This window comes from Prinia subflava, chromosome 1 (assembly GCF_021018805.1).
Source record: "Prinia subflava isolate CZ2003 ecotype Zambia chromosome 1, Cam_Psub_1.2, whole genome shotgun sequence".
NCBI lineage: Eukaryota > Metazoa > Chordata > Aves > Passeriformes > Cisticolidae > Prinia > Prinia subflava.
In genome coordinates, this window is record NC_086247.1 from 111,853,241 (window position 1) to 111,866,867 (window position 13,627).

At 42.0% G+C, this 13,627-nt stretch overlaps 1 protein-coding gene across 1 annotated transcript in view; it reads left to right on the top strand.

Moving 5' to 3' along the window:
* Positions 1–2,344: 2,344 nt before the first annotated feature.
* ABHD5 (abhydrolase domain containing 5, lysophosphatidic acid acyltransferase) overlaps positions 2,345–13,627 on the top strand; it is a 28,359-nt gene continuing 17,076 nt past the window's right edge. The window contains exon 1 of the mRNA XM_063408505.1: positions 2,345–2,779. Within this exon, the coding sequence (XP_063264575.1) occupies positions 2,649–2,779 (131 nt within the window). The 5' untranslated portion in view covers positions 2,345–2,648. The remainder of the gene's footprint in view (positions 2,780–13,627) is intronic.

Below are 13,627 nucleotides of genomic sequence, written 5' to 3' on the forward strand. Positions count from 1 at the left end.
GCCCTGTAGACAGCTAGGGTCTGAGAGAGCCCAACAGTATGGGTCTCCAGACTCCACTGAAAACTGACACAGATACAACTGTGTGTTTCTTCAATGACTTAGCCAAACCTGAAACATCCTGCTGCCATAGTAGTGAGGTCCAGAATCGGGCAGAAGCAGCTCAGTTAATCTCAGGATTCTTCCCACACCTCAGTAACACAAAGAGCTCTCCCCCGAAAAACACAAACAGGACTCTGGGCAGAGTTGCTCATTTACCTCTTCAGTCCTCCAGTGCTATTTGGGCTTCCGCTCAGGCTTAGCCACAGCTAACTCCAACTCCTACACCTCCAGTCCCTGAGGCAGCTGACAAACAGCCTTCTCTCCTGAAGGAGCACAGCAGAGGAAGTCAGACCTCCAGTGACAGCAATCCATGGACAGGGGCATTCTACAGCTCCAAGGTCCTCTTGCCATCACAAACAGGTTCACTTGCAGAAATCAATCGGTTTTATTCTGCTTTCTCCCTGCTATTCTGAGGCCCCACAAAATGTCAAAATAAGAGCAGACATAATAAATGACCTTACTTTCATATAAACATATTTAAACAGTCTTAGTCTGTAATACTTGGCCAAGTCAACCCTCTCTGCAGTTTGTTGCTCAGACTGATTTTAGCAAGCTGCAAACTGCAAATGATGCAGTTTGGAGAAGTAGTTTACTCATGAGTAACATACCCCTTATTAAATAAAATGGCACTAAACTAATTCAATAATGAGGGCCAGATACAAGCCCCACTAGACATCAAAGGAGAAAAGTGAGAGATTAAACAGCAGCAGGGACCATTCCCTTTGAGACATTTTCAGTGTCCAGAAATTTTTCTGAAATACAAACATGGAAAAAATCATCTGAACTATTTGCTTCTCATTATAATACATCTGTCCTTCATTCATTGACACTCCACTGCAACATTAGCCAACTGATGCACAACTCTCTTCTACCAGCATTACTGCAGTCATTTCTTCATGCACAGAAATACAGCTGATTTATTTCCATAATCAAATCAGCTCTGAAGAAACCAAGTAACTCCCCAGGAAGAGAAAGAAGGACTGCTAAGTGGGAGTGGGCTGCTTGTACAATTATATTCTTAAACAAGTGTAACCAATTACTGTTCGGGTGAGCACCACTGAATTAAAATCACAGAGATAATTGTGTTTGAACACTTGCACATTCCATGAGTAGGATGTAAATCTCATTTATGAGGTTTTAAACTGAATATTCCATTAAAATTAGAAAGAAAAAAAATCATAGCATTCAGAGCTATTGTTTCAGGCTGTTTGCAAATTCTAGGTACCATCTCTGCAAACCTTTGCCAGCAATCATACACATCTACACACACTGATAGTCACTTTTCTCATAAATAAAATCTTTCAGAGCAATAATAAAAATAAATACACTCTCCTGAGAAAATATCAGATTGCCAAACCAATCAATTGTGACACAGCCAAACAAACTTTAGCTGAGATTGTGTAATCCCAACAATCGCTGTTGTTAAATTGCAGAATGGTTTTAGCTGAGAATTATTTCAGCTGTTACCAAATTCACCTTATACCTTTTATCAAAGGACTTCAGAAACCAAAAGAAACAGTAATCATCATTCCATCTGTTTTTCTAAAAACAGCTTTAGAGCTCAGTGACAAAATTCAAAAGAAACGCAAGACTTAAAACCCTCTCACCACTCCTTCCACTTGCTGCATTTGCTGCTTTGTTCCAATTAAGGTTTGTTGATTGCCCAATACAAAAGCAGTTCTTATGCAGCTGAACAATAACACAACCAAAATTATGAGGCCAAATGTTGTCTAAAACAAGCACATCCCAGCATTCTCCTCCCCATAGGTACGGCTGCACTTAAGTCTTTCAAAACATTTGAAAATGACAATCGCAATAGGTATTCTACTTGGAAATCGTCTTAGGGACAGATAATAATTTGCATGCAGAACTCCTAATTTGCTTCTTACATGTAAAAACAAGCATTACAACCTGGAACACCCAGTGCTGGGTAGCCCTGCCGCCCCCTTTGCAGGCCTTGCTGAGGGAGTTGGCCAAGGATATGTCTGTGGGGGAGCTGATGCTTCAGTTTGGGTTCTACTCCCACTCCTGCTTTACTCGTCAGCTGTTTGCTGGCACGGGGCTCTGCCACCTCTCCAGTGTGGGGAACGCACAGTGCCACCTCGGTAGATATGCACAGTACGCCCAGTGTAGGATGTGTACACAGTACGTCCGCACAGTGTACGGTGTGCACAGCACAGGATACACACACATGCACCGTGAGCCCCACAGTCACGGGGCACAGACGCCTCTCTGCCCGCCCGGGAAGCCGCGGCCCTCCTGCACGGGCCTAATCTGTGCCGCCATCCCGGGACCAGGAGCTACCAACGGGAGCCCTGCTCCAGCCCTGCCGCTGGCGGGCGGCTGGGCAGCGCCCGGGACCCGCTCCCCTCGCTGGGCGCCGTGCCCGGCACGCCCCTGATGGCCACACACCCCCCGGGGCTCGCCCGCGGCGCTCCGGGCGCTGCCGGGCCGCGCACGGCGGCGCTCCGGGGTGTGGGTGGCCCCGCGGGGATGACGCAGGCGGCGGGCGGGCAGGAGGGAGGGAGTAAGAGAGGGAGGAGCCCGTGATGGCCGGTGCCGCCGCCGTTGTGCTGTCCTTCGCTGCGCTGCCGGCCACCGCCACCGTCGCCCCTCCGCCGCTGTCAGCTCCCGACCACCGCGCCGCCGCCATGGCCGAGGAGGAGGCTCCCAGCGAAGGGTGAGTGGAGCGGCTGCAGGGTGACCCCCGTCCTCTCCGCGGGTGTCCGGGACGGCGGCAGGAAACCTTCCGGGGTGCCCGGGCCGGGCCGTGCCGCCACGGGCGCTGCTCGCCCGCCTGCTCCTGCCGCCGGCCCGTCTGCCCGCGGCCCCTACAGGCTGTGCCGGGGGCTGCGTGGGCTCCGGCCTCCCCGAGCGCCCGCTGCGCTCCGCTCTCCGCCCCCCGCCCCGGCCCTGCCGCGCTCCGGCATCGCCGCTCGGGCGCTCCCCGGCGTGCGGGCACACTGCCTGCCATATTTTCCTGGCGCTCGGGATTCCGCCCTCCTGCCATGGCTTCCCGCCTTCTGGCACGGGCAGGCTCCCGGCAGGGTTTGCCAGCGGCTCCCTGCGAGCCCCGTGTCCCCGCTGCTTCGCCTTCAGTACTGGAGCTCCGCCGTGGCTGGCCAGCTGTTGTCATTGCACACCTGCCTGCAGGCGTGTCCCTGCGCCTTTTCTGCCGCTTTGCTTTGGCGTATGTACGGGCTCCGACTGTCATCCACCCTCCCCTTTGTGCCCCAGAGGTCACACGGCTGTATACAGCGCTGGCCCATGCTCCTGTGTGCCTCTGCCACTTTGTGTGTGCATACAGATACCCCGTCTTCATTCTATACGTTCACTTTGATGCAGAGCAGACAGTACCCTTGTCAGCCTCTCTGTGTCATTAAATTATAAGCATATGCTGTTGCTCTAACTTTTCCAGTACTGTATGTTATCCCTGCTAACTTTTTCTTCCCTTTCACTGTCCCAAGGCATTCACGTCTACTGAAATAACTCCTATAGCGTAAGTTACCCTGCCCCTGTTCTTAATATATATCTCTAATACTTGTTTGTAACCACTTAAACCCTTGATACATGACTTTACTATAGCTAATAATCATTCTTTTGCCTGAAATTATGTAGTTCCACACTATGTCTTTTACATGTACGCATTCAAATGGTCGTATACAAGTTACTAATCAATGGTCGGTTCTTTGATTCACATCTTCTTTACTCAAGTATGCCTACTTAGGGTGTGCTTTATTTCTTGTTACACTTAAGCTTCCATTGCAGACCCATTTTTATACTTTTCCATTGCCCCCAAATATGTTGTCTACCCCTGTAGAATAATACAGTCATCCTATCTCCTGAGTTTGTTTGCCAGACCTACTTAGTATATCTGCTGGGCACTTATCTCAAAGTTTCTTCCATCATATTTTATGGTTCTAGTCCAAACAGTGCTCTATCACAATATATCTAGCTCTGCTTTAGTCATACATGTGTTTTAGTCCTTCTGTCAGATATGTAAATATGCTTTGTATGCATTGTTTACATAAAATTTTCCTCTTTCTCTGTGCTTTAAATATCAGGTGGTATATCCCATTGCTGATTGCCTAGTCCTCGAAAACTCATTTCATGTCTTTTCGTCTACATCTCTCTTCTTGCATAACTAAGTCTTGTGTTATTTTGAGAAAACAGACTTCAAATTCTTCAGCTGTTTGCATGAAAATCATGCCATGCATTCATGACTTCTTAATTAAGGATACTGCTATTTGCATGTTGTCATGTTATGTGTCTGTTTTGTTATCTTTCAAAACTACCTGCATCCTCAGTCTTGTTCTCTTTTTAGTCCTTTTTCCAGCTTGGGATTTTGGTATTTCATCTTACATATTTTCCTGCTCTGCCAGCTCAATCTGTCCAGATCTGGACTATCCATCTTTTCCAAATTCCCTGTCATGCTATTATCATCATGTGTACACAGAATTCTCATTTAAAATGCAAACTCCAAAAGCTTCCCTTTCAAAGCACTATGCAGTTTTGTCTACTCTGTAACTCTGCACTCTCCTCCCTTCCTCAAACTTAAAATAGCTTTCCAAAATCTTACCCTCCACACAACCTCTACCTTCTGCAACATTACCCACTTGAAAGTACAAGTGAAAACCCCTTCTTGGTTCTGTGTTCTTTCTGACCTCTTCACAGTCTTAAACACAAGTAGTTTGTAAAGCTTCTTGTTGCTGGTTTACAGGTTTTCTAAGTACAGGTCTTAAAATAGCTGTGCCTCAGCCTGTTTTGTTTGTGTGTTCATTCAGCGCATTAGCCTGAACTGCATTAGCTGTCTGGTTTGATCACACAGAGTGCTGAGTGCTGCTGAGACCGTGCCAAGCACCCTCAACTCGAGTTGCCTTTCAGGATTGCAGGATTGTAACGCTCGTTGAGCTGGACATAGGGTTAGGCTGAATTTTCAAGAGGATTATTGCAAGTTTATTGTGTGGTTTACACAGCTGGATGGCTTTTAAGGAGTGTTGATTTTCAGAACTTCTGAATGATTAGATGTTGATGTGGTATTTTTCAGAGTAAGCCTCCCAAGTCACTAAAGACTTCTGTGAACAAAATCTCATCATCCTTTCCCATGAATTCAGAAAGTGCATTTCTGTTGAAATGTTAGTGCTTTTATTGGTCAGTTTCTAGCAATAATTAAAATTAGCACTTGTTCATCTTTCAAAGTCGAGCAAAGCTCAGTACCCAGGGGAAGTTTATAAAAAAGAGAAATATGTTAAATAACTTTTCATTTAGAATGCTGTGGCATTACAATATACCATCAAACCCTCAGATTAAGTTACTATTGACAGGTGTACACAAAGAATAAAGTTTATCTGCTTTGAAAACAGTAGTGTGATTCAACTTGTTATGCAACATACTTGCTTTGTTGCAAGTTGGTAACTGTGCAAAGCATGATGAAAACAGAACAGTGGTTCAGTTACTTTCTGGAAGATCTCAGCTGAAAAATATTCATGAAAAATATTCATGGCCCTGTCCTAACTTTGAATTAGAAGATTAACTAAACAAATGTTTTAGTAGTCACAATGACAGTGATTGCTTGGTTAACATGTCACCTGCTAGTGATTTCCAAACCTGTTTACAGCCTTGGACGTCCTCTATGTAAGTTTTAGGTGGAAACTTTTGCCTGTGAGGCAGGACAGCCTAGTGCAAGCCTTTTGCCTTGAATTGAATCCACTTTTTCACTCTGGATGCAGCAGGACTGCTTATGGCTTGTAATATAATGAGGAAGAACAGCTACTAAATGTGTGTATACATACAGAAACAGATCCCCAAACAGCAATACTGGGGGTTTTTTTCCCCTCTGAGATAAGTGGAATAGTTTTCTTTAAAACAAAACTTAAGGGGATCTGCAGTTACAAGCCCACATCAAATTGACTAAGTGGCCTTTAGTCTCACAAAAGGCTTGGAGTAAAGACGTATACTCTTAACACCAGTGTTCACAATTTTTTTTATGTTATCCTTCAAGCTTGTGTTTGTATTACAGAATTCAATTTTGAAGTGAACTGTTTGGTTAATAAAGAGGAATAGTTTATTAGGCTTGATAAAGCCTGTTCTTCCCCTTAGTAGGATGTTGACAGTGTTACAGCATGAAGGGACACTCAACTCAGAATTTTTGCCTGATTTTTTTTCTGGTTACATGATCTGGGTTTTAAAGCAAACTGATTTGGTAGCCTGCTGAAAGCAGAGTCCTGCTTACTTTTCTTCTTTCCTAATGTGGGTTTGGTAGCTACGACTTGCATTTTAAAAAACTGAGTGAGATGTAAGTGCAGTGTGGAAAGCAGATGCAGAAAAAGGTTAAAGGTCATTTCCTTCCTCTTTTCTGATTTTTGGCTGGCAGGGTTGTGTCAGTCACAGCTTCAGGACTTAATGCCTTTTGCATTACATGCATGAGCTCATCAGAAGGTATTTGTATGAGCAGGTTTTCAGGCATTTATGGGATTATTTCTAATGGTTTTACTGCTGCTTGTATGAATTTGGGGAGGGAGGGTCTATCTTCATCAAGGTCTCTCATCTCCCCTAATGCAGATTAAAGGGAGAGAGGGAAAGACAGCAAAATGTAACAGGGGCTGTCTTCTCATTCGGGTGGCAGAAGAAAGATGCACATAACCCCACTTTCCAAGTATCAAGCAAAGACACTTCAGGAGCTGCCAAAGTAGAATTAGGGGAGGGTCTTAGCCCCAGTGGAAATGACATTGAAGCTATAAATCCAGAGGGGCAACTAGCTGTGGGGTTGCTATAGTGCAGGTGACTATGGGTCATTGGAGAACACAAATTTTAGCCTGTATTGCATGTATTTGGGTATGTGAAAAGTTGTTTTAGAGCCTGCTGGGGGCTGATAGGCCCAGTTAGATACCTGCCTCTTTGAAAGGGACAGTGTCTGTGTACCAGGGGTTCTCTGACTGCTCTGAACTTATATGGGAGACTCTGAACACCTCTTCCAACTGATAAACTATTAAAAATGCATTTCTTTTATGTAGTGATTTATTAAGATTTCTTGCTGAGGAAATTTTGATTCTCGTGTTTCATAACTTCTGAGTATTTACTTGCAATTCTGACATTCTTTTGGGATAGTTTTTTGTACATGATTTTCATTGACAGCTGGGGAGAAGAGGGCATGGGAGGAAAGGTGAGTGTCTGCATTTATATTGGCTCAGAAAGATCCAGATGAGAAGCTGAGCAGCAGGAGAGAGGTCAGTGGACAAGAGAGATTTATGAGTCAGTAAAGCTGTGTAAGGGAATGAGGTCGTTCTAGAATAAGGTTAAGAGGGTAAAAGGAGGATTTCAAGTGGCAGCAAGAACACATGGTGAGGAATGGCAAAGACGGAAGGTACTCTGAGTGTGTTGTACTAGAAAACTCAAGATGATAGGAGACTACAGAAAGGAGGGAAACATGCAGGCATTAAAAAATGCGCTCTCTAAAAGAAGATGCAAGAGCGCCTTTTGCCATTGAGAAAGTCTGCTCATATATTGAAGTGAGGGAGAGAAGGTTGTGGCAAAGGGTAAAATACAGATGTGGGGTGGGTTAGTGCTCTAACAGACCTTTATAGAGTCTTTTTCTTGGTTGCATTTAGTAATTTGGTGTCATTCTGACACCAAACGCTTCCTAATTACATCTTTACCTTTCTTTAAGGGGACTTTTAATGTGAAGTCTTTTCAGACCCATGTTACTTCTTAACTATTTCTAAGGCTACTTGCACTTCCTTGACACCTAAAGCATTTGTGGTGTAAGCATGAGGGGAAACAGACTATTTTCTGTTGTCAAAAGGGTTATGCACTTCTTAGGTTTTCCAGAAAATGGAAGTGGAGATAGGTAGTCCAAAATGTTGATTACCAGTTCGTACATTTTAACTTGGGTAACTCTTTGTCACCTTAGGTGACTATGGTAAAGGAACACATCATAGAAGCTGCTCTAATGAGTTGCAGTGAAGCAACCCTCAGTGTGTATTCATGCTTGTGTACAGGTGGGGTTTGTGTAGAGTATGTTTGGAGCTGAGGGAAGTGATCATATGCTTTAGATAGTCTTATATCTGTGTTCCTATATGGGCCCTTACAGAAAAATGAAAACATTCACCTCCTAATGTTGTAATCTAAATTGTGCATGATAGACAGTGGAATTTTACCAAAAGAGAAGCAGGGTGGAGTGTGGGTGGACAATGATGGTGCAGGTTTGCTTTGTGTTGCATGTGTGCTTTGCTCTTGTCCAGTTTGATGGAATTTGGGAACAGGCTGAAATGGGAGCTGCTGGCATGGTAGGAGTGAGAAGACTGACAAGGATCAAAAACAAAAGAAATATGTTAAATAATTTTTCATGTAGTTGAAGTCATGCAATATCTGAAGGGCAGCACAGGAGTACATCAGTTGATGTATGAATAAAATAAAAGCAGTAGAAAGTTGGATAACATCTGAGGGGCACCAAGAGGAAATTTTCATTTTAATTTTAATTATGCATTTCTTCAGATATTCTTACTGCAATGTGCAGTGTGTTGTTTGTAAAAACACGTGAAATGTGTGGCATTGTCAAGTTCTATCAGACATGAGCTTACTGTGGGGGGGGGGGAGGGGGGGCAGAGGTAGGACCTCTGTGGTACCTAACCCGTGGTCTCTGTCACAACGTTGAGGAGTTTTAGTGGGGCTGTGCAGCTTCCCCCTTGCTTCTCCTCTGCATCTTTATCTCTGTATTCTGTGTTATTCCATACTTGGTATGTAGTGGCTAATATGGTTTTTCTTTGTTGGGTTTTAGGGTTTGTTTGTTTTTGTTTGTTTTGGGGGGGGATTTTGTTTGGTTTTTTTGGGGTGGGGTTTTTTTGGGGTTTTTTTTGTTGTTGTTGTTGGTTTTTTTTTTTAGTTTTGTGGGGTGTTGTTTTTTTTTTTTTTTTTTTTAATTTTTAAATAAGAATGTGAGACTGAGTTAGGTGTTACCACAGTTTCTTTGTAAGCAATATGAGCATTGCAGGTTGCAGGCTTGGGTGACACTCTGCGGGTAAGCTTCATTCTTGTGTTACATACTCAAAAAGCACTTGTCTTGAAATGGACACCTTTGAGTACAGCTAGAAAGAGGGTGGAAGAAATTATAAAAGCATAGAAAAAAGGACACATTAAAAAAAAAAAAAAAGGCAGTGCTGGAAGACACAGAAGAAAGGGCTCTGGAGGGGGCTGCAATGGTGCAGGTTATACTGCAAGGTGTACCTTGGTCCGAGGTCCAACATGGGGGGGAGTAGGATTGTAGGTCCTCTCCACTTCATGAATGCTCAGGTTGCTCAAGTGACTTAAAATAAGCGCGGTAAACTTTACTATCTCTAAAACAGCCAGAAAATCTCATTAGTTATGGATTCACATTCATGAGGTACATTTTCAAGTTAGTTTTGATAAAAACAGTAATAAAACTTGCTTCTGAATTTTTTATATTAGTTCTGATGTTTAATGTTCTGAGCACAGAGTTCAAGATGTAGTAAATACATGAGGAATGCATTGTTTTCACCTCTGCCCTAATGTAGAGCAATATTCTGCAATAACCTATTATGGGTTTTGTGTTGGAATGGGGCTGATGTATGTTCCACTTCCTAGAAATATTATGCAGGGGTTTTCAAAACATTCTGTTTTAATGTTACTGAAACATCCAAGAGTTTCACAATATCTAATTGCATGGAACATCTTGGCTCCAAACTCATCTAAACAGAATTTTATGGGCAGGGTTATAATGTCATCTGGGAAAAAAAATTGTTATCCTTTTTTAACCTGTTGACAATTATTTCATCCATTTTTTGTCTCCTCATGAAAATGGTAAACAGACATTTCTTAAAGCAAGGAGGTTTTTTTGTTTCCATACCATATTCTTATACTTGCTTCTGGCTCTTGCCTCTTTAGTATGCTCTTTAAGGTCTTTCCCTGAGGATTTTTAGTCTGTTCATGCAATGAAAGTGAAACATGAAATGTTTTTCTTGTCCTGATTTTTGTCTCCAGCTGCCAGAGTGTTTTGTCCTAGGAACATCTCATGCAAATTGTTGTGGTTGCTACATCTGACTTCTATTGTATATGCAGAAGCTTTGTCCCTGAATATCAAGCCTTCACAACAACAGTGACAGTATATGCCTGAATGATTCTGACTATATTCACTGTTCTCAGAAGACAGAAACATTAAAGAACATGCTGCACTTTAGGGACAGGAATGAAGGACTTCAAGGACTTCTAAAATTGCTTATGCTCTTAAGGTTCTCATGAAATCATATCCTGAGCCTTGTTACAGAAACATCCCTGCCTGGTTAAATGCGGACTTGATGTCATGATTATATGTTACTGTCTGTCAGTGGCAACTCTGACTTAAAAGCTTCATGTCCTCCACCTTGACTCACAGTTTTTCTTTCCACCTTGTTAGTTCATAAGTCTGCTGGTTAACTTTCTGGCTTTTCTGTAGCTGGGTTAAACCATAATTATCTGACTTAAAATCTAGTGCCTTTTAAACCTGAACTTCACAAATCTGGCACAGAGAACAGCCACCAAGATGGACCTTGGATATAGTGTTTACTAAAATATTTTTCTTTACATATTAGGGTTTTTTGCCACTGTGATCTTGTTGGTAACTGTTAACAAAGAAGGATGGATTCTTGCTGTAATCAATCATGTGAACAGCAGCCGATATTCTCATACTGTAGGCTAGTAAATTAATGAAATGGGAAAGGAAAAGTTTATTATAACTCAATTCTGTCATGGATAGAAATGAGCCAGATGTAAACCTGCTGACATTTTGACACAGAAAGTTCTATTTGATTTTGTCATCCTTGACTGTTTATTTTGCTTTTTATTGTTTCAGGTTATTACCTATAAACTTGAAATTTAGTAACCAAATATAGAATTTGCTCTGAAAACTTGGTGGTGTTGATGGTGGAAGAAACCATTGTATGCACCTCTTAAGCTTTGTGTAGACTACTGCTGATGCTGAGGAAAACGCAGAAAGTATCCAGTAAAAAGGAGATAATGAAAATGTAAAGGGATATCTGTAGTTACTTCACATAAGCATCCATCATGTGTTAGCTGTAAAGTGTTTATAGAGCATTATGGTAAAACAGTTTTATTTTTAAAATTGACACTTTGCCTTAAATTTTATATGCTGACCTCTTTCCCAGTTATGAATACCTTATGCTTCTTTTCATTCCTCCTTTTTTGCCTATTCTTATTATTTCTGTAACAACTGAAAGGGCTGAATGAGTTTTGAGAAGTAACATGATGTTTTTATGGGATGAGGTTTATGTAAGACCTTAGAACTTAGTGAACCTTATGTTGCTTATATTTAAATTTCAACATATTGGCAATTTTGAATTCCTTTGCTGGCACAGTACTGCAAAAATACTTTTTGCATAAACAAGAGAGTAGAATCTGAGATGGCTTTCCAATAACTTACCTTTGTTTTTTTCTGTTACAGTGTAAGAGTCTCTTAATTTGAAGCTAGCTCAAATTGCTGGGTGCTTATAACTGCATTGTCAGCTGAACAACCCTGAAAATCCCAATGCCGTTCTTCTTGGTGCTGGGCAGAAACAGTACCAGATTCTCTGCATTAATTTGTTTTTCTTTCCTTACTTATTTCTAAATGGCTGAAATTAATTCTGAGAGTCAGGAGAGGAGAGGGTTAGGGGTTTTGAGAGATCAGCTTCACCCTAATAAGATTTAAGGGTAAAGGGTAAAGCTTGAAGTAGTTTAGCTTGAACAGTAAGTTCACTCAGTGTTTCAGCTTTTAAAGTTTTTGAGCTTGCTTCCTAACTAAAATCTTGGTAGTTTGCAATATTGTCTGCAAAAGTTTGATTAAAAATATTGAATACATTTGTTTCCTGAGAGCAAGACGAACAGATGTGCAGCTCTGTTGCTTGTGCATTCAGTTACATTCCCATGATCCTTCCTTTGCAAGTTACTGTGTATTTGTTGTATAACCTGAGCTCTGGCTTCTTCACTGATGTAATTTTTAAGTCCAGATAATTCTTTGTGACAGCAAAATCTGTTTTCCACACTCCTGTCACTGCTGCATGGTTTTTGGTCTGTACTGGGAGTTTTGATTACCATACTAACTTCAAAATTCTTAATGAAAAGCTGATTTTACATTCAATATGTAGAAAGGTTTTTGCATGTCCTGTCTTGGTGGGTCAGAAATTTTTGACAGGTGATCATGTAGTAAATGGTATTGTATTAATTTACTCTGCTTTGGTGAAGTTCTGTTACCTTTTTGTAGCCTATTTACAAACCCCAGGTTTTTTGGTTTGCTGTTCTGCCACACAAGCTTTCCAAAGGTCATGGCAGGTAGGTTTGCAATGCTGGTATATGTGGGGAGATGCCTCCATTGAATGATTTCAAGCTTACTACATCTTGTAAGCCATGCATTCATGTAATTCTAATGTACGTAAATCATAAGCTTGAAAAGTGAGAGAATGAGTTCCATTTCTGTACATTTAAATCTCCTGGTTATAACTAACTTCTGCTGAATATTTTTATGTGGTAGAGCTTCCATTTTTTAGATCCACATTACAAGCCAGAAATCAAATAGACTGTTCAGCTGTTTCAGTATATACCTCATTGTTAAAAGAAATGTTTTCAATTCTTCAGCAGTATCTAAGCTTTCACAAACTTTTTGTGAGTATGTCAAATTTGTAACTGGCTGCAGATGCATTAATTGTCTTGCATGGCATTAATTCTCACCAAGCTGAATAGAGTTAATGGAGCTGACAAAAAGGTAACTGTGGTACAACCAATTTGCCACATTCTTCATTTGGTTTGATCTGTGTAGTGGAGGTGAACGGGTGGGTCAGGCTCACTGTACCTCTGCCTCTACTTGATTCTCAGTTCTTTTGAAAGTTACCCCCAGGCAATTCAAGCGTTGCTGTGACAGCAAGTTCTTGATTCAAATTAACATTCAAGCAGCTAAGGACAAGCAGTGTTATCCTGAGCTCCACTTAACACAATGTTCATTTAGTCATTAAGTGTCAAAATACAGTAATTTTTTTCTCTTTCTTATGCCTGCAAATAGGGTCTCAGAACACTGGCTCCAGCCAGCCAGCGTGTTAGATCCTGCCTGATGGTTTGGCCCCTGCACATGGTTGCAACTCCACGTTGTCAGATGTTTGTGCATGTGTCCCTTTTGTTTGCATTATTTATTAGTGTATTTGTTCATCAGCATAGGCTACTGATGGTCCCCACTAATCTTTAGTCTCACACTAATCACTTTGACTTTCACTAAGGTCATTCAGTGTGTGTCTCCAGGGCTTTCCCTTACCTTCTGGTCTCATTCCCTAGATGCGCTAGAAGAAGTGTGGAAGTGTGTGTGGAGGTCTGTAGGCAAAGAGAGTGACTTCTTTGAATGCCTGGCAGGCCAGCAGCCCTCCACTCCACCTGCTAGCCTCTGATTTTTCCAGCCTCTGTTTCTCCACATGTTTTCAGACAGATGTGAAAAATATAACTAACACCAAACTGAAGATGTGAGGATTCACCCTATGCAATGCTTTGCCCTGCTGCT